We start from the raw sequence: 25,304 nt of genomic DNA on the forward strand, positions 1-25,304 counted from the left end.
TCTGAGCAGCTCGCGGCTCTGCTCCGCTGTTACTAAAAATAGCTTGCACCTACAATTAAAGCTAACGAACCTACTCCTAAAACTATAGGGATTATGGCAATGGGCCAATTTGCCAAAATGTTGAACTATCCCTTTAAAGCAAGGCACTCAAGGAGTGTAAATAACCATGACAGGCCTGGAGATCAGTCCAGATGTTCCTATAGACAGCCAACGTTAAGGATGATGATATGCTGATACTTCCCTATGACTTTGTTTGCTCCTATATCACAGGAATTACAGATATCCAGGTACATGTCACCCATCCATGATGTCACCTCACATTGCCACGTTCTCTTTCTTCAGTGGGGTTGTTTCAGTAAGAAGTCTAAACCACAGTTTAAGGAGTTTGTTTTAAACCATTAGAGCTAGAAAGACAGAGGCAGAGAGAAGTAGGGGGTAGGAGTGATAAATGGCAACTACAGACTGTGTGCAGTCCTGCGGCGCACTGGTGATAATGACGAATTGTTCCCACATTTGCAGCTTATGTGTAAAGATAAAGTTAAATGTTGCTGCAGTAAGAAAAACTTGCATCTTATTCCACTTTATTCCAAGTATGAAACAGTGTTTTACGACAACAATAAACAATCTGTACAAATGTTTTCTCAGAGCGTTGCGAATCGTGATGGTGAAGTTTCGACGGTGCCCAGGTATGTGGGAGTGAAGTGTCTCACCCTTGACTGACTGGCCCCGAATTTGCCTTGTGATGCCCACGTCGCTGTGGCGATGGCATCGTGTTCAAACATTTTTCAGTGCAGCTTTGTGTCGTGACTAGTGGGTTTCACACCGGCGCTTTTTCTCACAGAGCTGCCTCCTCACTCTGACTGTTCTCCTCCCCGTCTCCCTCTGCGTCCAGACAGGGAAGGTGTCTGTGGTTACTCTGCTCTGCACCAAGCTGCGTCTGCTCAAACTGATAGTAACTGATGGTGAATGGACGACGGTGGTCATGTGGTCGTATCAGGACTATTGTCATTATCACAGGGGGAAGTGATGAAGGTGATCAGTGACAAGATGCATCATCTCTCCATCATCCCAGCTTTCTGTCAGGTGACTGGTTTTTGTTAGATTTCACTGCAGCTCTTACTCAGGTGAAATCATAGAAAGTTTTGCTTAGAAGGATTGTGAGGTTGGATGTATTTAATACTCCAGAAAAGCAGCAGTTCTGTCATATTTACTCCCTGACCACTACTGTAGCGTCAAATCCTGCTGGGTGGACACTAGTATTGCGAACTTAACGTAGTATGTAATTTCCTCCACAGATCACTATTAGCAACTTAACGCAGATTCACCAGAGATTTGATTTCTGATTTAATGTGCCTTCGTTGGCCACAACGCCAAAGCATTGTCTTTTATCGTTTAACTGGATTCGTGATCGTTAATTTGTTTGAATTTCTTTGTGTTTTGTACAATATCTATCACGATACAGGGGCAACAATACAATATATTTTGATACTAAAAGCAAGATTATGTAGTGCTATTTTTCCTTTTTTGACTGTGCTAAGTTAGCTCACACTTGAGCATGCGATGAGCCACAGACCTGTACTCTCGCAAGAACCACCACCATGACTGTTTGCTAGGGCTGACCCAAAAAAATCGAAGACTTTGATTACATGAAAACAAAGGGTTCAACCAGGGTTCATAGGTTTGATGAGACATTTGTTTGCTATGGTTACGTGATGGCGTGATCAGGGGGCTTCTGGACGGTTTGGTGCGTTCATGGCCGGTGTACGGAGCGTAAACCGCGGTTGTGCTGCTACAGTCTGCTCCCGTGGCTGCAGGATAGGTTGGATGAGTTGGATGAGTTTATTTAAAACATCGATACAGTGCTTTTGAATATCGATACAGTATTGTGAAACAAAATATTACGATATTTCAGTGCATTGATATTTTCTTACACCCCTAGTTTCTTGTGTTGGCCCAGATTCAAGCTACTGTACAGTACAAAAGGAAGTGTGACATTTGCATACTCTTTAAGCCCCTGGCAAATATACATTTTTACAAAGACGGCAGATGTCAACATCAGGAAAATGATGCTTGGCCAGAACGGAGCAACAGAATAGAGGGTGTTTAAGATGCTGATGCAGCATGATACACTCACTGAACATGGTCCAAAAAATCTGGCCTTTCAAAACGACTCCACCCTGGTTCTTACACATTTTACCACCACAATACTGCACAGAGCACAGCACACCTACACTCGGATATAAAGGTTTACATCCAGTCCACAGAATTATAAAACATTACAGCAGTGGGTGTCGAAACAATTTCCATTCCCAGTCCATTTCTCTCACCTGAGGGACTGGTTCAGAAGTGTTGTGTAAGGCTTGTCAAAATGGTGCTCTTAGCCAGGGCTTTTTAATTAGTGTTTTATGGTAATTTTGGGCAATTGAGTCCCCTGGTTACCTTAGCAACGGCTCACAGTGCAAATTTCATGGACTGTTAAAAGAAAGCTTTAGGGATAAAACTTACTAAAGGGTGTTTATGCAAATGGAAGCTGCCATGCAGGGTGAAGAAAACATTCACAGCCTTGCAACAACGTGTTGGAGGAGTTCACGGTGAAGAAGAGACTCTGTGACTGTAACTGAGAGGTCAGAGGTGTGACAACAGACAATGTGCACCTGCGTCGACACGACCTTGAGCAAAAAAACAGTGAATCTTAAAAAGACGGAAGCCGAAAGGTATCGGCGCACAGATGAAAAGCCACATCATATCTATATTCATTTGGAGAGAGGCAGAGAGGGGAGGAAGAAGAGGGGACGGGAGGATAGGGGAGTGACGGAGGCAGCAGCAGGTGATAGATGGAGTGAACGCATGAATAGAGATCCAGACAGTCATGCACAGCTATCAGCTGGCAGTAAAAAAGAGAGATTGACTCCAGGCCAGAGCAAAAGAGAAGGGGAGAGAGAGAGAGAGAGGGATGACAGAAAGATAGAGAGGTTGTTCCAGATAGCAGCAGGTCTCACAGTGTGTACAGAGAGTTTTTCAGGTGAAGGTGAAACGTTCTCCTGCATTCAGGACTCTGTGTGCTCGGTATTCATCATGATGGAGCGATGGAAAACTCGGCACTCCACATATTATTGCGGGTCAGAAACACATAAGTTTCAAAGTTAGGATTAAAATTTAAATCATGGCACGACTAAGGCTTGGCCAGTGGTCGGGGTCTGATCTACCACAGCTGTGGATAAAGTTATAGGTTGAGCGTCCAGTGAGTAATGCTTGGTAATCCCGATTTCACTCATGACAAGACAACAGAGATAAAGAGATTTCTATATTTTGGCTTGTGATCCTTTTAAAGCTGCTTTAGTTCATACTCTTTTTTTTTTTTTTTTTTTAATCGTATTCATAATGGAGGAAATGACCATGTATATAGTGTAAAGAGGAGTTGAGTCCATAAATAGTTATCACCTGACACAGCAATTCCCCTCAGGTCTGCGGAGAGATTTCTCTTTCAGGTCATTGTTTTGGTTTTATGGGCCACAACTTTACTGTTCTAGTTCATTCTCACCACTCCCATCAGCGTCATTTCTAGACACAGCATGTTGAAAAATGCGATGCGGTAAATGATGGGATGAGTCGGCTGCCAGTGTTCTGTGTAGGGAGGAGGTGTGGATGTGGATCAGACTGTCCTGTGCATGAACTGGTGCATCAGAGGTCGTACCTCGAGGAGGGAGGGTTCATATTTAGGCTTCAAAATGTTAAATCAAATTAACCTAAAATTGTTAATAACAAGTTTCACCCTGTTCTTAGTAGATCTATGAATAGTTCAAAGCTTCTAGGTCAACAGTTTCAAGCTGAAATACATGACACTGTATTAGGACGAGAGAGAGCTTGTTTTGCTCTAAGTTTGCAGTCTGAAAACTGGAGGTTTTTATGTTTTTGTGGGGACCAAAATGGCCAACCTCATGAGTCTTGAGGGTAAAGATGTGGTCAAAGTTATAATTGGGTATGTTTAGGCATGTATATGACGAGGCTAGGGATGTCACCATTATTTGATTTCACAATTAATCGCGGCATTAAATGCCACAATTAATTAATTAATCGTAAAGGTTCCTAAATACCGTCACTTTCCAAAAAAGATTATGTTGGAACGAACTATCAAGGCAGATCAGTGCAACACGCACAAAACAAAAACTAAATTACACACGAACCGTGTGTTATCGCGCGTGTAACTTTGTTTTCGTTCTGTGCGAGTTGCAGAACTCAGACATGCCTGAGTGGGAAAGTTTGGCAGAAGAAGACTTATTCCCTCCAAACAAATGTATTAAAAGGGAATTGCCGTTTTTTACAATCTGGACCTTATTTCTAGCATAAAATACGATCATTTACTCACCCAGATAACTTTGGTGTCATTACAAGTCGTTCCGACGAAATTAGATCCAGCTGAGAGCCGCGTATATTCGTATAATGCGAGTACACAGGGCAGCGCAATGCAGCCTCTAAATAACACATTATTCACCGCGAAACTCGTTCATTTCACTAATATTTTGTAATGATACGCTAGTGCTATTCCCCTCAGAGTCAGGGGTTACCTGTTATCAACATCCGGGGTCTGTAGGTTGACCTACTGACCTCTGACCTGGATGATATCATCTCTGAGCGCTGCATTAGCTTTAATAGGTACTTCAAATATTTTGTGTATGTAGTTAGTAATGTAATTATACAGTATTTTGACTATATTTGATTATACACATTCATAGTGTTGTGAAATTAATAAATGAATAATAATCGTGATAATCCTAATACCGTCATCATTTCTCTGACAATCGTACCAAGAACATCTACTGTATAATCGTGACGTCCCTAGACGAGGCATTGAGTTGTGATAATGTAGGTAGGAGTAAGGGCCTAAAGAATGCAGCTATTACATCAGTGATGGGTCCCCACAACCATAGTGAAACTAGAGTGTGTGTGTGTGAGTGTCTTCTCGTTGCTTTCCTCTCCTTCTGGCTCTGAGCGTTGGACAAGCTGCTGGGACACCAGCATGCCAAGGTGACCTTAAATAAATAACTAAATAACACAAAAATAAACACACACATGCCCACACACACTGAGAAATACACTCTTACTGACTGACAATGACATCCAAAGTCATTTTTACAAGCCAGTGTGTCTGTTCATAAGGCTCAGTCTTAATACCTCTCTTTAACTCTGATTCTCTTTTCATGTGAGGATTATGAACACTGTAAATGAAGTGAAACAGGCAGGAAACGTCTCAAAACTAGTAGCTTTGCATTGAGGTTGTGGTGTATATGTGATCTAGTGTGACTGTGGTTTTACATGACCTTTGTTGTATGACTGAAGGTTCTGGTCCAGTAGAGAACCACCTGAAACAAGAAGCTGCAAAGTGTTGATCAGCACATCAGGCTGCACTTTTCATCAACCACCAACCAAGGAGTTGCTGGTTCAACTTCCTGCTCCACCATAAGCACATGTAATCAACACGAAGTCAAGCTCATTTATTTGTCTCCCTTTGGGAGGGAGGGAAAAATTGCTGCATAACACACTACTGTACATAAATAAAATCACAGTAGCTGACAACGCACAATAATTGGAAAAATGCTTTAAATCGCTGACAATAGTGGGGGGAATGTGCAAAAAGCCTTTGACTGAGCTATGTGTAGCCATCATAGCCATGTTTGTACCTGTTTGTGATCCTGTACCTCTTTCCTGAGTTCAGTAGTATAATATTATTATGGTGGAGGACGCCAGCGGCAGGACATTTATGCCGAAACCTTACGTTGCCTCCTTTCTAAAGAGAAAGCCCAGAACCTGATGAATCAGCATCTCCAGGATTGGCAGGATGTGGTGCTGCATATAATCAGTAGGGGCAATGAAACTGATACTGAGTCTGATACTAAGTGTATACAACAATACAGCAAATATACTCCAATACTGTACAAGTCAATTGTTAATACTTAAAGCAGAAGTAAGCTGAATATTTGTGTTAATATAAGTCTTAAATAGTTATATCTTCCGACAGCAATCACTTACATAGAGTGTTTGGTCCGAAACACGGGTCTGTCCGTCACTCTGCTCTGCTGTAAGCCGAGGAGAAAACATCTTGTATACTTCCTTGTATCCTACAAGCTTTATCCAATGAGGAGAGAGAACGGCATGAAGGGCTGTGTGTGCAGCCAAGGGATGCGCGTGAATGTGGTGATGTAGGGACGAGGACCAATAGATCCATGACGAGGGCGGGGGCTGCTAACTAACGAATTTAGCCAAAACGACCGGATTGCTTACTTCTGCTTTAACCACTTAAAGGGGAATTGCCGTTTTTTACAATCTGGACCTTATTTCTAGCATAATATACGATCATTTACTCACCCAGATAACTTTGGTGTCATTACGAGTCGTTCCGACGAAATTAGATCCAGCCGAGAGCCGCGTATATCCGTATAATGTGAGTCTATAGGGCAGCGGAATGCAGCCTCTAAATAACACATTATCCGCATTATCCAATATTTTGTTATGATACGCCAGTGCTATTCCCCTCTGAGTCCGGGGTTAGCTGTTCAAGTTGGTCTTGAACTTGGGTGAGTCAGCATCGCTGGGCACTGGCACCATAATGGCCACGTTGTTGGCACTGGACCGGCTCTTGAACTGACTCCGAGCCTTCACCTTGATCTCCACACGGCTGTGAGAGAACTTCTCGATCACACTCTCGATCCATATGAGAGGCTTCACTGTAGTGTTAGCCGGGGTCTGTAGGTTGACCTACTAACCTCTGACCTGGATGATATGACAGCCGCTGGCCTGTGGGCAGGCCCAGCATGAAGCAACACAACCACAGGCCAGTGGGTTTTAAGAGGTTGAATCTTGAACCTGAACTCGTCTGTTACAGGTTGTAGACGTCTGCTATTATAATATTACCATGATGACGTTAAAGACATGAATGTGTCTGCTAGGTGTGTGATCATCAAGGAGGTTAACCTGTACGGAAATACAAACTTTACTTTAACAAAATGTCAGATAAAGTTATTATTTAATTTCTCTCCTTTAATACAGTTGTTTGATTCCAGAGAACTCGATTAGTGGAGGTTTCCTGCTTCTTCTCAGACACAGGATGAAAACTTTGTCTTTCCACTGAATCATCTCCTGGATTTTAAAAATGGATGCTGATCGAGAGACGCTCCCGTTGAGAGCAAACAAAAAGTACTGTGCTCGATTTAAGATGGCTTCCCTTAATGTCTCCTGGTAGGGGGTGGGATGGAGGAAGCGAGAGAAAAAAAGTTAAACACAGACAGATGGAGGAAGAGCAGAGTGAGATAGAGACAGAAAGAGAGAGAGATGGAGAGAAAGAAAGAGAGAGAGAGTGAAGCCTGAAAGGGAAAATGGAGAAGACAGAAAAAGGAGATGTGCCGGGGCGTCTCAGGCAGAACTGGGCCAATGAGCACAACCCTGGAAGAACAGAGAGGAGAAAAAATAAAAGACTGGCCTGGAAACAAGGAGGGAGAGAGAGAGAGAGAGAGAGAGAGAAAAAGTGAGGCATGACAGAAGGAGAAGAGAGGCTCAAGTAAAATCACTTCTGTGAGCTCCACAGAAACAGGAGAACAGTTGGGGAGTGACGAAGAAAAAACAAATAAGTTGGTCTGGAAATGTTTGTGAACAGCCAGTTGACACTCGGTTGATGACACTGCCCACTTAAACACATAACAACACACTTTAATCTAACGTCACAGGATGATTCCTCTGCAGTGCACCTTTGATCCTGTTTCCATTTCACATCTGCCTTCTAGAAATGATGATTATAAAAACTGATTTGTTGTGGCACATTGGTGCAGCAGCACTCCTGGAAAAGTATTACCCCGTGAACGAAAAGTTGGACTTTCCCTCAAAAGGCGTACGTCTCTGAGCTGACAGCAGATCAGCTGATTTTAGCAGCTTGGAACTGGTTTAATTCTCCCAATCCATCAGTCTATAAACCTCCTATCATTTAGAACAGAAGAAGCAGCAAATAAATCTCAAGTGCAAGAAGCAGAAAACGATATATATTTGTCAGTTTTTCTTGATAAAGTAATTAAAAGGTCATTTATAAAACTGTTGACATGATAATATGTAAACTCTGACTGTATTGTAGGAGATCTCTGCAGTAACCCAGATATGTTCCAGTCTGATAGCGTGAGTCTCTGCTGCTTCCGCCTCTCTGTCACGCAGCCCTTCTCCGTCTGGCTGCTTGTTTATCTGCCTTTATTGCCTACTATTTATACACCCCGCTGTTTGTCTGTCTAACTTTTCAGTCTGTCATTTGTCGGTATTTGTCCCTGAGTGCAGTTGGGTCCGAAACTTTTCCACTTCAGAGCGAGAATCGTATTGGTTTTGTCATTTGGGAACCTTTTTCTATTCAGGTCTTTCTGTGCGTTTAGATAACAATAGTTTGACCCATTTGGTGCATGTGTTGTATTCGTTCATTCATGCATCTGAGCATAATTGATTCTCCACATTTCGGTTGCAGGTGAACTGTCAGCTGCTCTGTGTTTTGTTGTGTCAGTCTTGTTATTTTTAGTGTCAGTGATGTAAGGGTCATTGAGTTTTACAGACGTGCCACCTGGAGCCACAGTGGCAGCAGACTGGACTGGCTGAGAGTGTGAAAACGCCCAGACCAGGATTCAGCTAAATTAGCTGGTTGCTCTTTGAGTTTTTGCCCTCAGCAGGAAAAAGAGAGCATAGGTCTATTGTTAAAATACTGTTAAAACTCTGAATGTTTTCCTGACAGTGATGTCTCCTATGAGAAATATCCTCAATCATCAAAACTGAAAGTAGCATAGACAAGATGATGAAAGTTGGACAAACAAAGTCTGTATCTTCAAAACTTACATCTTACTGACTTACATCATCTAAATGCCATTTGTATAGTTTTTCAATGAGGAAAATGTATCAAAACAGACAGCTTCAGCATTTACTGAATATAATTTAATGTTTCAAACATGGTACAGTCGGTTGAAATGCTTTTCGAGAGGCACCGTGCAAGTTTAATTACTGCGCAGACATAACTCAAATACAGTATTGTATGCAATACAGCACAGTAATGTACTGAATAGCTTACTGTATAATAAATAGCCTTGATGTTTTCCATTAAGAGAAAATAACTTCCTTTTTTAAGCCATGATTTGTGCGCTTGCTGGCCAAGTTTTGCGCCTGATGTCGTAGCTAGCAGCAGAAGCAGACGTCTAGCAAGGAATCATGGGAGCAAGAAATAGAATAAATACACGTAGTTATAAAATTGTTTTTGCAAATGTTTTAATTCATAAAATGAACAAAAATGACGCTATAAGCAGATTTCTTGATTGCTGTAAATGAATTATTTAAACAGTATTTCTATAGAAATGATTCTGTCCCAAGCCTTTTGATCCATATAAGCGGTTGATTATTATATCAATGATCACTAGCGGTTTCCACTGTAATAGTTTCAAACCAGATGACCAGATCTCACTCACAGGGCTAACTGAATGATGACATGGATTATATAATTATGTGTCATGCTGATAAATTATTCTGTAAATTTTAGGGGTGATCCCGAATAGTCGACTTTTCAACGATTCGATTTGGAGAGGTTAGGGTTACCCCATCAACCTCGTCATTGAATCGTCGCAAATGATTGGGACTTCACGTTTGTATTCGTGGTACACACTCATAGCCTACTTGTCATGAGTGAGATCAGGGAAGGAAAAAAAAAGAAGAGTGAAATGGGTGGGAAAAGGTTGGATGGAGAATGTCCTGTTATCTGACGCCAACTGAAGAATTTGTTTATTCGGGTGTTTTAACTCTTTTCTCTGGAGCGGAAAAAGACTCAAATGAGATCATGAATCAGTGAGGGAAAAAACAACACGATTCGACGATCAGTCGACTATGGGCAAAATCTGACCAATCAGATTTGACCATGAAAATCCTTAGTCGAGGACGCCCCTTGTAAATTTACTTTTATTGCTCTAACTGCACATTTGTCCGTCCTTAAAGAGGAATCCTTCCTTTGCTACTCTACCTGCCCCCCTTCTGTTATTGTTGTAATTACTCATTATGCAAATTAAGGGTCTAAAGACAGAGGGGGGTTATATCTTGTGCTGATTTTTAAGCACCTCGAGGTGTAACTGATTCTGTTTACTTTGACCTTACATACAGTACAACTTTGACTAATTCACTCACAGCTGGAAGATCAGATTTTCTTTTTGGTCTCAGTGGTCTTTATGGGCCAAGTCTCACTCTGGCTTTCTGATGTGTTGTCTGTTGTCTGATAACTGAAACAGAAAAAACACGAACATCTTTATTGTGTGTTCTGTCAGTCAAATAACTTTCAGATTAGATCAACTGTAGGTGACTGTAGGTGTGAATGTGTGTGAGAATGTTTTGATCTATTTAAAGTCATCCATGTACAGCTTGTCAGCCCTGTGCCTGTCTCTGTGAACACTGGTTTAGGTGTTGCATAGATTGATGACTAGATGTTAAACTGGCACCAATGTATGTTTGTTCTGTGGCTAATAAACACATTAGGTATGCACAACGAGGCACTAATATGGGAAAAGTTCAATATTTATTAATTTATTCACTGTCTTTATGTCCTTATTCTTTCTTAAAGTAACGTGTGGCTGGAGGATATCCCAGATTTCATTGGCTGCGAGCAGTGTTTCCCCCAGAAAATTTGTTAGTTAAGGTGGTGTCTGACCTGTCGACGGGGGGGGGGGGGGGGTAGCGCGGAGATCTGTTGACGGGGGGGGGGCGGATCGATCGACGGGGGGGACGCACCGCGCCGTGCCGTATTAAAGTTTCGCTTTCAACACGCGCTGCTGTTATGCGTGCGCGCTTCTCTGTGGTGTGTATGTGTGTGAGACGATGCGGCCATCGTCCGACGGGGGGGGGGAGGGCGGCGGCGGCGAATATCGCTACATTTTTTTTTTTTTTAAGATGTTAGTTTAGGCGGCAGCTCTTTGTTGTTAAGGCGGCCGCCTTAACAGGAAAGCGCTGCGGGAAACCCTGGCTGCGAGGCTGCAAGGACCCCCTGAATGTCAAACTAACTGTCCATTATCCAGCTCTCTTATTCCCCTAGAGATAACACTGCAACCATTTCTTCCTGATCATTCGAGTGCATGCCAAGTGACTCTTGACAACTTTTTAATGTGGTATATTTCTGCTGATCGCTGGTAAAAAAAAAAAAAAAAGCCTGGAGTTTCTACCAGGACATTTGTAAATGATTGGGGTCCTGGCTCAGAACAAAAGACAAATAAATCTAACTATGTGTTTGTATGCCTGTGCCGGTGCAGGTAACTGCTGTTAGTGGCTATTTAATGAATGTAAAAGAGACAGAACAAGCTGTTCCTGGCTGCTAGTTAGCTAACCGCCTCCCACATATACAGTCTCTCGCTCTCTCTCTCACACACATACAAACACTGCTCAGGGATTTACTTGACAATGTAAAGCATTGGGATGTAAAACAGGATCTTCCATTTTCTCCTGCTATCACTACTGCAAGTAACCGTAAACTAAATGAGTCTGTGTGTGTCATTGATTTATATGTGTGGGAATTTAACCGAATGTGTGTATGCGTGTGTGTGTTTCACATGTGCTTGTGCGTGACGGCATGTGACTGTTTTAATTGTGAGTGAGTGCAGAAGCCCGGGGTGAGCTCTGCAGAGTGCACTGTTCACACACATGCAGCTTCACAAAAAAGAAACAGTCCGAAAAGAGAGAGAGAGAAGAAAGACATGGAGACGTGGCGACACTCGGCTCTGAGACGCTCCTGTTCAGGTGCTGTTAAGGTGTCTGAGATATTAGAGTCTGTGGAAAGCGTCGCCAAATGTGGAGCGATCGCCCACTGAGTGCAGCATGTTCTGTTTTATGACAGAGAGAGAGAGGGAGAGCGAGTAAAAATACACCCAGCTCTTGGGAGACGGTCTCTATGGCAGCGGTTACTATGGTGATGGCAAGACTGCACGTGAAGTGATGGCTGTCATGGGACCCCGGGGAATTCACCCTGTAGAGTTAATGCTGAAGGAGACACGCACACATGACACCACACACACACATTCATACTTCCATCATCTCAGTGGACATTATTACATTGAATTACAAATTGATGTAAGTCAATGGTCGTGGAGACTTGCACTAACCCTGACCATCACCACTACTTGACTAGCCCTGACCTGAAACCCAGCCATCACTCTAAAATGCAGTCATTTACATGAGTAATGCTACAGTAGTACACACACATACCCACACTCACTCACACTCACACACACACTTGTCCATCCAAATGACAAAACCAACTCCTGATGGCATCACACCACAGGCAGAGGCGATGTAGCTTTGTCTCTATGGTAGAAATAGGAAACACACCGTTAAGGTTGTGAATTAGTTTAGTTTAGTTTATTGTCATACATTAAAGGGGTCGTATTATGGAAATATTTTTAAGGCTCTGACATATATTTGGGTTGAAATCCATGTGTGTTTTTTTTTTTACGAGATGTTCCCTCAGTTGTCTTCCAGTGATGTAAATAGGATTCGAATTTGCATAATACCACCTCTACCTGGGACTGGTAGAAGGGGTGGGGCAAGCAGTGGTTCATTTGCATTTAAAGACATGAAACCAGCCGTTCTGAACAGGGCTGAAAAGAGCTGTGATGTTTAATCCTTGGGTTTTTTTGACCAAACATGTCACAAACATGTCTTTAAGACACCTGGGAACTATTTTAATTTGTGGAAAGGGGGCATAATATGTCTCCTTTAAAAGTACTGTGTACTGTCAATGCAATGAAAAGCAGCCTGCCATACACCTCTTCAACCCTCATCACAATAATAAACAATTAATAAGTCAATAAATAGTCATTAAAATAGTCTAAACAGCATTCAATAAACTACTTAGTTGTGGTTTGGGTTGAAATAAGTACTTTGTTAAAGTAAGAAGACCTCCATTGTGACCTTCCTTTGTGAAAGCACTACTTTACTTTGTGGATGCATCCGTCCACTCATATCTCTTGGAGGTCACCTGTGCCAAGGAGAAGTTGCCCAGTAATAAAACGTAACCATGGGTCATAATAAGCCGCTTGCACAGACGACCTATGGACTGAATTCTTCCTCTGATATGTGCCACGGTGACAAGAGACCATTCATCACTATGAGTGCTTTGTATTCTTGTTACTTTAAATAGTTTTTTGCTGCTAATACCTCTGCACATTTACTTCATATAGATGGTCAGTGTAGAAGTTTCTGTCCGACTCACGGTGCTGCTGCTGAATAATTGAATCCTGTATGTTGGGGACTTGCACATGTATAGCGTTGCCTCTGCAGAGTCAGTCTGCTCCGTCATGCTGTTTCCATAGCAGCAGCGAGAGCCAACACAGCCAACCACGCTCACTTCCTAGTTTCACCCCATTGGTGCCGACTTGTGCTGAATACTCTTCCTACCTTTTTTTTTCTTTTTTGGCTACTGACTTTGGCTCCCCAGGAGTCTGGGCAGGAGTAGATACACATCAGTGGTGCCCCCCTTACATTCATTCATCCGATGACAGCACTAGTAAAACAACAGAGACAGGAAATAAGAGCAAATATTTCTAAACTTTGGTCCCTTTCTTCATGGTTTTAGTGATCGGACATGAGTGGAGTATCAGCCTTAATGCTGGTACACTGCGTTAAAGTGATCTTGCAGCTTCTTTTTTGTCTTTAATCTGTTTTTTCCCCCTGTTCTTTGCATCTTTTTTGTCCATATTTTCATTTTTCCCCATCTCGGTTGGTGTGTGACATGAAGGTGACTGCTCTATGTCACCTTTCACTCTTGCCCACATAAACAATCTGCCATTTGCTTCTAATATTTGTCATTGCCCCTGCTGCTGTAGTACTGCTACGTGCTTAATTCTGATGGGTAACAACAGCTCTAATCTCTTCCTCTCTCTGCTCTCTTGACAAAAAAGTAGTTATTTTTAGTCCACTCTGTCTTTGCATTTTTAAGCTCTTACATCAATAGATGTGTGAGGGCATAATAAAGTAGCTGCAGTCAGTGTGAGCAGCTAACAAAAACAGATTGTTGTTGCTGCAGACCGTGTGCTGATACTTCTATTGATTTTGCCACATCATTAACCCCCAGAATTACTCTCCATTACTTTTATATTGGATCATTTTCCACATCTTAAAATATGTCCCTTAATTATTAAGAGTTACTTCACCAGTTGGAAAAAGACATGTCACAAAAGACACCTTCATTTCATAGGTGGACAGAAACAAATGGACTGCACTTGCCCGTAGATAAAAGAGGTGAAGCCTCAATGAAGAAAAGATGTAAGGTAAAATAAAAAGGTCATCACAATCTCCGGTGGTTGTGCAGCCATAGGAGAAAAGATGGTTGTATTAGTTCTGGTCAGTGTTGCTGGCCTATTTGGGACATTATACTGGGCCATCTGGCTCTTGGCTGTGATGTCAAGCGGTTGATTACTAGATGCAGTAAGCATTAAAGCAATTTGCACACCTTCGGTAGCCATGTAACATTTCGGCCAGGTTAATGCAGGGTGCCTGCTGCTTACTCAGCGAATGAGAAGATGGCTCTTTCTGCCTCTGTTGCGTAGCTGTGACCGATCATATCACCTGACTCCTGCTCTTTGGGCAGCCTCGCAGAAACCAAATATTTGAGTGGTTAAGTTACAGTATTGTTGGCTGAAACAATAAAAGTTTTCAAAGATGCAAGATACATGCTAAGGCCATATGGAATATACTGTACAGTGGTTATATAAGTAACATCTGTTGTCTCAGCGCATAGTTTCCATTGTATCTGACAGAGAGTACACAGAGCAGAAAGATGTCGTGACATGTTATCGTGCTGTGTTGTATTTAGCTCCAGGCCTGGAGACTGTTGTTAACATGAACTGTTGATGATGATGATGCTGAGCCTGTTGCAGCTCATCGTCTCATAGGAAGAACATGTGATTAGTTAATAGTCTGAGTGACAGGAAAAATCTGCACTTCTTCACAGTATTCTGTTCTTGACAATATTTCCGCTCCATAGCAGCGGCAACAACACAATCTCTGAAGATGCAGATGGACAGTGACTCAATATGACTTATTACGGTCTCACCATATGACCATAAAGCTTTTGTTCTTCAGATTTTTTTAAGAAGAGGATGTTGATGGGACGCACAATAACTCTTTTTTCCCCCTAGATAACTTCCTGCTTCTCATAACTTAATAAATAAATTGCCCCCAGGGGATAATTAAGATATCTTTGACTTTGACTTTGACTAACCGATGCCAATGCCGATAATCAATAACATTTTTAAGAGTTTATATACACACCTGAGGGTAAGAAAGGCTAAGATGTAGTGAGTAAAGATGAATTTAACATTATAGCTCTGTCTCTGGATTAACAAAATAATATAACCAGCCTCTAGTACTCTGGCAAAGCAAATTATTATGTACTTTATACATTATTTGTGCCGTTAAATTCCACTAAATCATAAAATTTAAAATTGACAAAGAGTAAATTCGTTGGTTCTATAAAATTTGATATGGAAGTAGCAGAGAACAATAAAGCGTGTATAATGACTTCTGATTTAGGATTTCTTTTTTAAAAATAAAATATAGCAAACGGCCTGAAAATGAGCAAAATCAAGGCAATGTCAGCTAAATATAATTGGCTCTACTAATGTCATTATCAGACTTAACTGTGTATTCAATAATTGTCAGCCAATATTGGGCTAATAATTATCTGTATCGATGGTTATCGTGCATCCCTAGTTGGAGATAAAGCACTCTCTAAACCCAACCCATTAAAATTAAACCAGTTGCACTAGAGTACATTGACTTATAACACCAGGAAAATACTAAATGGCCGTTGTGTTGTGTGTGTGTGTGTGTGTCTGTGTTGGTGTTCATCCTGCTGGCATACAGTAAGGGGAAAAAAAGGAAACTCAAGATGCTTTACACTGTTATGAAGTGTGTAATCCTTGGTGTTGAAACCCGACCCGTTCCGTTGAGCTAAACAAACCCCAGATCACATTTAGCTCTAAACACGAGGGGTTAAACAGGAACCAGCGGTCCAAGGTGAGAGCAACATGAAAACTGCTGGGTTTACACATACTGTAGACAAACAGTAAATCCCGGCTCGCCTCATTACACCCGCTTTGACCGTGACTGTGGATAAGGATGTATTGATTTTAATGGTCCAACCCTTTTAGATAAACAGTCCTGGAGGATCTGCAGTCTTTTTTCTTTTTTTTAATCAGATTTCACTTGGCTTGTGTCAAACTAGAGCAGATAACGTAGTGTCCTCCTCACAATGCTCAAGATCACTTTGTCATCCAAATTCATCTGCTCTCACTGTGCAGCTGGACACGTGTGTGTGCGTGTAGACAGATAAAGCTGCAGGTCTTATCTCTGAGCCTCCTGCTCGTCCCTCTTTCTGCTCTCTGCACCTCCTCATTTTCATGTTCTCTCCCTCATTGTCTTTTCCTCGTCGCCCCTTTGACTCCTGCCTTTCTCTTTATGCCACAATTAACTCTTCATCACCTCCTTTTTTTGTACTCTTTACTCCAATTATTCTCTCCACATCACAGCTGGCTTTAGCTCCTCCACATCAAACAGGAAATTGAGACGTTCGTCCGATAACTGGAATTTCACTCTTTGTTCTGTGTGAAAAGGAGGGGCATTAAAACAGTTTTATTTGTCAGTAGATTGAGCGTAGTACTGTAAGCGTTTGGGTTTGAAATGATAAAGCTGAATGATAAATCCTCAATCAAGGATTTTAATACCCATGGTTAGCCTACTTATGCCATTCAGCTACTAGCTCTTTAAATGGAGTCGTGTAATGGAGTGATGGAGTGATGTTGTCGCAGAATTACAAAGGATTCAGTCTAATTATATGGCATGGTTTGTTGTTTGACGAGTGTGTGTGTGTGTGTGTGTGTGTGTGTGTGTGTGTGTGTTATGTGCGCACACATATGCACATTCCTGACAGAGAGCCTCAGCCTGCTGTGAGCTGGGTAACTGCTGGTTGGTGAGGGATGACTGTACTGCCCATCTGTCCTGAGTTTTACACCTGCCTGGCAGCAAATAGCATCGACATTTGAAGCTCCACATCTAATATTGGTCCTGCATCATCCCTGCCTTAAAGGATAGGTTCACATTATTTACTGTAGGTCTATTTAAAAAAAAACACTCACAGGTCCATATGTCCTGCAACAGTTGCTGTCATTCTTTCTGTGTAGTGCCAGTAAAACATGGTCGTACACAGGAACAAGGATGCTCATTTGTTTCTTACGTATAGTGTGGAGTCAGGTGAACCTGTGTCTGTGCTAGGCTGCAAGCCTGCAACTAACGATTATTTCCATTATCGATTAATCTGTGGATTATTTAAACGATTACGTTAATCGATCAGTTGTTTGATCAATAAAATGTTAAAAAATGTTGAAAAATGTCAATCAGTGTTTCCCAAACCACAAGATGACGTCCTCAAATGCCTTGTTTTGTCCACAAACCAAAGAGATATTCAGTTTATTGTCATACAGTAAAGGAACAAAAAAAACTGAAATATTCAACATTAAAATTGCTGAAATCAGAGAATTTAGACTTTTTTTTCTTAAAAAAACTGCTCAAACCAATTATTCGATTATCAAAATAGTTGACGATTAATTTAATAATTGTTTTTTTGTTCGATTAATCGATCAGTTGTTGCAGCTCTTGTCTGTGCTGCACTATTATTAACCTCAGAGTAAAAATGTCCCTCAACTGAGTTTGTATTAAGTGATTTAAACATAGTTTTTAATCCCAAGAAGCCAACACAAGGAGGTATTAGATCACCAGATTGTTCTGTAGTGTCAGATAGAATAGTTAGAATATTTCTAACAACGAGGAACAAAGACAGTACACATGCAAGGTGCTGTGAGTTGAAGGTTTTATTTTTTAATATACATCACCTCTAATGTTTTGTGTTGCTGTCAGTGTTGTGATAGCAACACAAACGAGATGGCATGAGGTAAATCAGAAACCGTGCATTAATCATTTATTCCGAGAAAATCACCACACAGGAAATGCTTTTTGTTCAGTGACATTTTCTAGATTATTTAAAACGGAAAGTTTGTGGAGAAAAGACTTTGTTCAGTCTGTGATTTCTAGAGCTAATCCCAGCTCCAAATGTGCGAGAGCCAGGAAGCAGCATGGACAGGTTGCCAGTCAATCGCAGGGCTGTTTGCCAGATCATAGAGCTCCACTGATGAGCTGATAAAGCAGATCAGTGTCACTTTAGCCCTGATGTGTGCAGTCATATAAACAGTGTCAGTTCCACCCTCAAACAGATTAACTCTCACAAAGTTTCCCTGCACATTTTCATTTTTTTTCACCCTAGGTTTTTTATTCTTTTGTGCATCTTTATAATACACCACTCATCACAAGCAACGAAATCTGTCAACATGAATGAATGCAGCTCACATGGCCACGATCGAAAATGATTTCAAAACATTTTAGAGAAAATCCCACACATGAGAATTTTAATCTCTGAAACATATTTGATGCTAGTTTTATATTTCACACCCTTTGTTATCGTTTAGTGATCAAACCAACAATGGTCTCTGCAGTGAATAAAGCCTGGCAGCTGGTGATGGAGATATAATGAGCCTGTTGTTGATGTGAATGAGTGGCAGATACCCTGAAATTAATCTATCATCTCTTCTCCTCTTACCTCCACAGTGCAGTGTCTGGAAATGACCACTAAGCGGAAGCTGATTGGCCGGCTGGTGCCGTGCCGTTGTTTCCGTGGTGAGGAGGAAGTGATCTCGGTGTTGGACTACTCCCACTGCAGCCTGCAGCAGGTCCCCAAAGAAATCTTCAGCTTCGAGAGAACTCTGGAGGAGCTCTACCTGGACGCCAACCAGATTGAGGAGCTACCCAAGGTGACTACTGACCCCCTGCTGTCTGCTGTCACTCAAACGTCTTTAACCTCTGACCCCACTTACATTATGTCTCCCCTCTAAGCTCGGAGACATGATATGTAATCGTGCGAGTCTGATATATGCAAAACCCTGACCTTGTGTGGGGTCACACCTCCTGGCTGTAGGGACAAGTGATGAACAATTTCCTGTGATTTAGTAGCTCAATATCTAAGTTAACGCTGTGAGGGAATTTCCTTAAATTTGGTACAAACATTTACCCAGATACAAGAGTACAATTCTTACATTTGCTGTGCTCAAAAAAATCACAGTTTTGACCTTTTAAATATATCAGGACCTCCTCAAGGGAATCTCTTCAAATTTGGCACAAATGGCAAAACTTGGAGTCACTGTGATAACTCAAGAATTCATGAGCTAATTATGACACAATTTAACACAAGTGACTGATGGGATGACACGATGAAGTGATTACATTTTATAAGGTCGACTTCACTGTGACATCATAATGTTCAGCAGAAACATTTTGGACCATTATTCAGTGCTGTAACTGGGAAGGTTGTAACAACGTCATGTCCTACAGCTTGGCTGATTGGTGGAGGCATAGGCTAACTATTAAAGGGATGGTTCAACATTTTGGCAAACTGGCCCATTGCCATAACCCCTACAGTTTTAGAAGTAAGTTCATTACCTTTAATTGTCGGTGCAAGCTGTTTTTAGAACAGCAGAGGAGAGCAGAGCCACAAGCTGCTCAGAGCTACACGGAGGCTCATGGGATTTCTTGGTTTCCCTCATCAAACTCATCAAATACACAATCCAACAACTCCAAAACGCTCTGGTGGACAAGTTGTGACCTGCACATTCACCACGCTATGAGATAACGGAACGTTATGAGACAAAGTTGTTTTTGCGGTAAATTCATGCAAAACCGCTGATGCGTGTTCCTGTTGGGGGCAGTTTTTCGGCAAGCAGTCTCTGCATTTGCCTGTGAAACAACTCCATCTTGTAACATTCCGTTATTATCTCATAGCGTGGTGAATGTGCAGGTCACAACTTGGCCGTAGCGTAGCTCTGAGCAGCTTGCGGCTCTGCTCCGCCGTTCTAAAAATAGCTTGCGCCGACAATTAAAGGTAACGAACCTACTGCTAAGACTATAGGGATTATGGCAATGGGCCAATTTGCCAAAATGTTGAACTATCCCTTTAACCTGGCGTAGTTGAGGGCGCAACTCGTAGCTAAATCTAATGCATTTTAATACAGCGGCTCTGCAGTGAATCCATCCTTTATGAAAGTGGTGTAGTTGTATTGCTCTGCTTACAGGTGTTTCTATTATTTCATCTCCCCCAGTTATACCACTGAATATTGAAACCTGTATAAAGTTAGGTTGTATTGCATTTATTGTATTGGATCGTTGTGCTTTCATTTTAGCAAAGTGGGGCTGATAAAGTGGCACCGACTGACAGGAAACAGGGGGTTGCTTCCCGGCCGCAGCAGGGCCACATAGTGGGATCCCAGCCTTTCAGAGAAAACTCCACGAGTTGTAATGAGGCAAAATGCCCTTCCAATATTTCAAGGAGAATTACAGGTGCTGTTTATTAGAGGCCTGTCTCATTTTATTGATATCCTGTCTGGGTTTTAAATGACAGAGATGTTGAATTGGATTTCTAAATATAGCCCGCATGAATGGACACAGCTTTAATAGGGCGGTGTAAGTGGCAGGCCAAACTTGCATTCAACTGACACAGAAAAAAAAAAAAAAAAAAAAATGCTCAGCCTTGATACTGTGTATGTATGTGTGTGCCAAGATTGTGTAAGAGCTATTGAGGCTGCCAGAGTGATTGGCCTTCATGTAAGTGGGCTGGAGAGCTCCTTAAGTGTGTGTGTATGAAAGTGATTGTGTGTTTAAGTATAGTGGTCTGGCCTGACCTGTGGGCACAGAGCAGCCCTGCCCTTGTTTCACTCTGTGCAGCTCTGTGCCCTCCCTCTGCTCTTGTGATTTTTGTTTTTGATAAATGTCTGCCTGGAATCCCTTTCACTGAAAGACACACACAAGTTAGAGGATCTGGACTCTGAAGTGCCCGTGGGAATTAATGTGAGTGAGCATATGCTTGTTGTAATTATGAGAAAACCTCACATTAGAAAATTGGATTTTTGTGGACAAAAAACACATTCAGTGGATGACGTCTGGGTAACACTTGGCATGAGAGTACAACTTACAACCTACAGTAACAGAATCAGATCATTTCACATTATCAAAGTGTTTTCCTTAGTGACTTCCTACCAACATAAACTTTAAGACGAGTTAAGAGAACACTGACAAAGAAAAACAGTGGCTTATTCATGTTTTCTGGCAGGTAGGAGATCTCCAGTGTTTACCCTGTGCAGATGTCACGCCACCCACTGCGTAACACTGAGGATATAATTTAGCTGATCTGCTCAGCAGACACCAAAAGTGATTCATATTCTTATTGTGACACCTCTTCCCCAGGTGATGCTCCACCTGTGCTGACAAGACTGTGGTATTAAGAAGCTCTCAGTGTAGTTTAATATATTTAATTCTCTCTGTCTGTGAAGGGAAATGTCATAGTAACAATATCTTATGAGATTATTTTAGTCAGGCTTAGCATACTGTTTAAATGACTTTCATTTAAAATGTGTGGGCAGTCATCATGATATAAGGTTAATTATTATTTTTGTGGTTCAACCTTTTTTTAGTTCAGTGTTGTGGTCTGAACCAAGAAGCCCTGATGTGATGTTTGAGACAAGGAGCTGCTACATCAAGGAGTTTGGCTTTGTAGTACAGGGAAGATTCTGTATCAGGATCTATTTACAATAGATAATGAGATTGCTGTGGATGCTGACATGCTGCTGTGAGACAAAGCAAACACAGCGCTTTGCTGAAGTTGATACAGAAATCCATGACTGAAAGATTGGCAAAAAAATTAACTGACAATACATGAAAATGATCTCACCTGCAACCGGAGGCGTTTGCACAGCAGTTTTTCATAATTGAATTTTTCACATTCATTGTTGAAAACTGAATACGCAGCCGAACACGATGACATGGCATCGTCTTATATATGGGAGATGCAAGCGTGTATGAATATGCAAATGCAAATGCAAATGGAAATTCAGTTACAAATCAATACTTAATTTGTTTACCAGTTGCTGCTCGTTTGGAAAAAATATTCACAGTTTTTCTTCTTGATCTTGGATTTATGAAACTGAGCAACTGAAAGCTTTGTAAGAAGTCTGTAGGTGGACTTTGAGCTAATCCCTGTTATCTGAAGAGCCTTAATGGGAAAGCTTTAACTATTCCCTCTCTTCATTTTTGAATGTATTTAAGTGTTTGTAGCATTTTCCTTTAATATCCGTGCCTCTGTCTGTCGTGTGTTTTTAATATTTTCTGAATTTCTGAATTCTCAGCACTTTTTGCAAGTCTGATTTGTGGCATTTGCAGTATTTTTCAATTTTAGATTTTAGGGCACATTTCTCTGAATGCTGTTGCTTTCGCTCTAGTATGCGTTTTGTCCTTAGGGGCCGTCATATGGAGGAGATTAATTCTGCATTATTCATAGAAAAAGGCAGCTAAAATTGCACTGCTTTTCCACAACATTAAATCGCACATGCCTCCAGCAGCGGACTTCCCTGCTTCCCGTGCTTTTGTACCTTTCTGTTAAAGGTCTGTGTGTGTGTGTGTGAATTTGCCAACAGACTATAATATTCCTTTGTTTTGTCCCTCTGTGTTCCCATAGCAACTCTTCAACTGCCAGGCCTTGAAGAAGCTGAGCATGCCTGATAACGACCTGTCCAACCTGCCCACCACCATTGCCAGCCTGGTTAACCTCAAAGAGCTGGACATCAGTAAAAATGGTAAAATGTTGCTGAAACTCGCCCAACTGCAACAAACCTGAAACAACTAAGCAAAGTTAAAGCTCGCTGCAAAGTTACCTGCACTCTCAACTGCTGATTGCATTGATATACTTGGAGGTTATCTTCTTTGCTAATTGTCTATTTGCATAAAACTGTAATTACAATCTGATGTAGTATACAGTATGGAGCCAAGTGATGATAAAAGAAGGGGAGCAGATCTAGAAGACATCATTAGTTAGTTAGTTAGTTAGTTTAACCACTGATAAATTGATTTTCAAAAATATTTTATTATTTATCAAATTAATCAAATGTTACTATATCATCACCAAATCCATTTGTCCCTCTGAACAGGTATCCAGGAGTTTCCAGATAATATAAAATGCTGTAAAGGTCTGTCTGTGGTGGAGGCCAGTGTCAACCCTATCACCAAGTAAGACGCTAACAACAGCTCACTGATAACACATTTCTCTACAGCGTTGAAGCTCTACTGAATACCAGCAAATGTGAATAGCTGCAGGATTGACATTCAGTGATGCCAATAGATATGATAATGATATTAAAAATAGGGAGTGTGCAGCTTCTGAAGAAAACACTTGTATTATCCTATAAATAATCATCTTTCAAAAAATTTAAAAATTGGCTAAATTGAATTAGTGCTTTCACTGAGAGAGGTTTTATCAACCAGTTTCTATGAACCAGGTCTCAGTTCATGATCTAATGGACGGTGTTTGTGTGAGAGTTGCTGACGTGTTCAAAACACCACAGAGGAGCTGGCTGCGTCCACTGACTCCACACCACCATACAATCCCTGTGTTCACATCGCGTTGGCCTGATCCGCAGCGAAGATACGAGGACAGTACGACAGTCGAGTGCTGGTGTTTACTTTTCTGCTGCAAAGCCACTGGAGCATCAGGTGTAATGCTAGTAATTGTTGTTTTCCTAACACCGGTGTAATGTCCAGGAAGCACAACTAGACTCAACCACACACTGTACTGCAGACGGAGGCGCTTCCTTTCCTTATACGTGTGTTTGTGTGTATGTGTGTGTGTGAAAGCGCACGCTCACACACGCATGTTTGTGTGTGTGTGTAAGAGATGAGTCATCTGCAGGCTAACAGCAGCTAGCTGTTCTGCAGGGCTTGTTATGGGAGCGTTGTCCATGTTTTTATTCCACCGAGGCCCTTCAAGGACACACATTCTCCTTTTCACTTTCTTATCCCTCTTTTGTAAACCTTCTTTCTTTCTTTTTTCCCACTCTCTCTCTCCCTCTCCCAGACTCCCAGATGGTTTTACGCAGCTCCTGAATCTGACCCAGCTCTTCTTAAACGATGCCTTCCTGGAGTATCTGCCGGCTAACTTTGGCAGGTAAACGGATGCATCAGTGTGTCTTCATTTGTGAGGGCATATGTGAGCATCATGGGTATTAGTGTGTTGGATTGGTTGTTTTTTTGTTTTTTTTTAATACATATCACAGGCATCAATGTGCCTTATTTAAAAGTCTCTTATGTGAAAGAATATTTATGAGAAATATTTGTAAATTACTTTTACTAGGATCTTTATCATCATTGATCAGGGAACAGGTTTGACACTGTTTCACTGATTGCAGTCTGTGTTTTCTAATTGTGGCCTTTCTTGACTTTCCAAGTAACATTTGTTGCATTTCATGTAGAGAATTAATACAGTAAGTTAAGTTTTGGTTTCTGTGCCTTCTGTTTTTCAGACTCTCCAAACTACGGATCCTTGAGCTGAGAGAGAACCACCTGAAAACCATGCCAAAGTAAGACAAAGCGCCATATGTGTCTGTGGGTGTTTGTGCATACAAATGTGTCAGAAATAAAGAGAGTTGCAACACACACATGGACACAGATGCTTCATGATATTTCGGAGTGTATCCTTGCCTTCCCAGGCGTCCAGACTAAAACTATATTTATCCCCTGGCAGGTGTTCCTATTAGAGCAGGAACATGTTCTGCCTGTTTCCTGTTCACTGTAATGTGGCTGAATTTGTAGCCAATTAAAACTGATTGATAAAGTGCTAATACCAATACTAATTTACTGTATATGACCACCAGTGCATAATCCTTATGGTACTTCAGCTGGTTTACAGTAAATGGCAGAACTGCTCCATAATGAACAGGTAGGAGATATTTTGACACATATCCAAATTAAAGCTAATTGTAATCAACTTACTAGAGCAGCGGTACTCAATAGGCGGCCCGTGGGCCGCATTACATATTACTGTATACTGTATTTCTCGGGCTCCGTGCGCCTGTAAGTCAATGCGCTGGGACATAGAAACATGTGCGCAGCGTTTGTGTGTGCCTGTGAGGCGCTGCACTGGGATACAGAAACGCTGACGAACCCAAATCACCATGCGCGAGTGTTTGGGGAGCGGGCTGGACTGCAGGGTTTTCCCTGCCTGTCTGCAGAGACCGTGGGTGATTTTCACCGCCGTCTTGGTTCAACTGTGTGTGCATCATACATGGGGGGCCGTTCAGATGAAGCGTCTTTTGCGCGCGCTCAAACCCATTCAATGCACGTGT

General features: G+C 41.7%; 1 protein-coding gene across 9 annotated transcripts in view; it reads left to right on the forward strand.

Annotated features, from left to right (window-relative positions):
• lrrc7 (leucine rich repeat containing 7) overlaps nucleotides 1–25,304 on the forward strand; it is a 72,857-nt gene that overhangs the window by 12,566 nt on the left and 34,987 nt on the right. For all 9 annotated transcript variants that reach the window (XM_085774983.1, XM_085774982.1, XM_085774986.1 and 6 more), the window contains exons 2-6: nucleotides 18,694–18,896; nucleotides 22,646–22,763; nucleotides 23,115–23,193; nucleotides 24,038–24,127; nucleotides 24,483–24,539. In XM_085774983.1, coding sequence (XP_085631109.1) covers nucleotides 18,694–18,896; nucleotides 22,646–22,763; nucleotides 23,115–23,193; nucleotides 24,038–24,127; nucleotides 24,483–24,539 — 547 coding nt within the window. The remainder of the gene's footprint in view (nucleotides 1–18,693; nucleotides 18,897–22,645; nucleotides 22,764–23,114; nucleotides 23,194–24,037; nucleotides 24,128–24,482; nucleotides 24,540–25,304) is intronic.

This window comes from Trachurus japonicus, chromosome 4 (genome assembly GCF_045865225.1).
Source record: "Trachurus japonicus isolate A0001 chromosome 4, Traja_1.0".
Taxonomy (NCBI): Eukaryota; Metazoa; Chordata; class Actinopteri; order Carangiformes; family Carangidae; genus Trachurus; species Trachurus japonicus.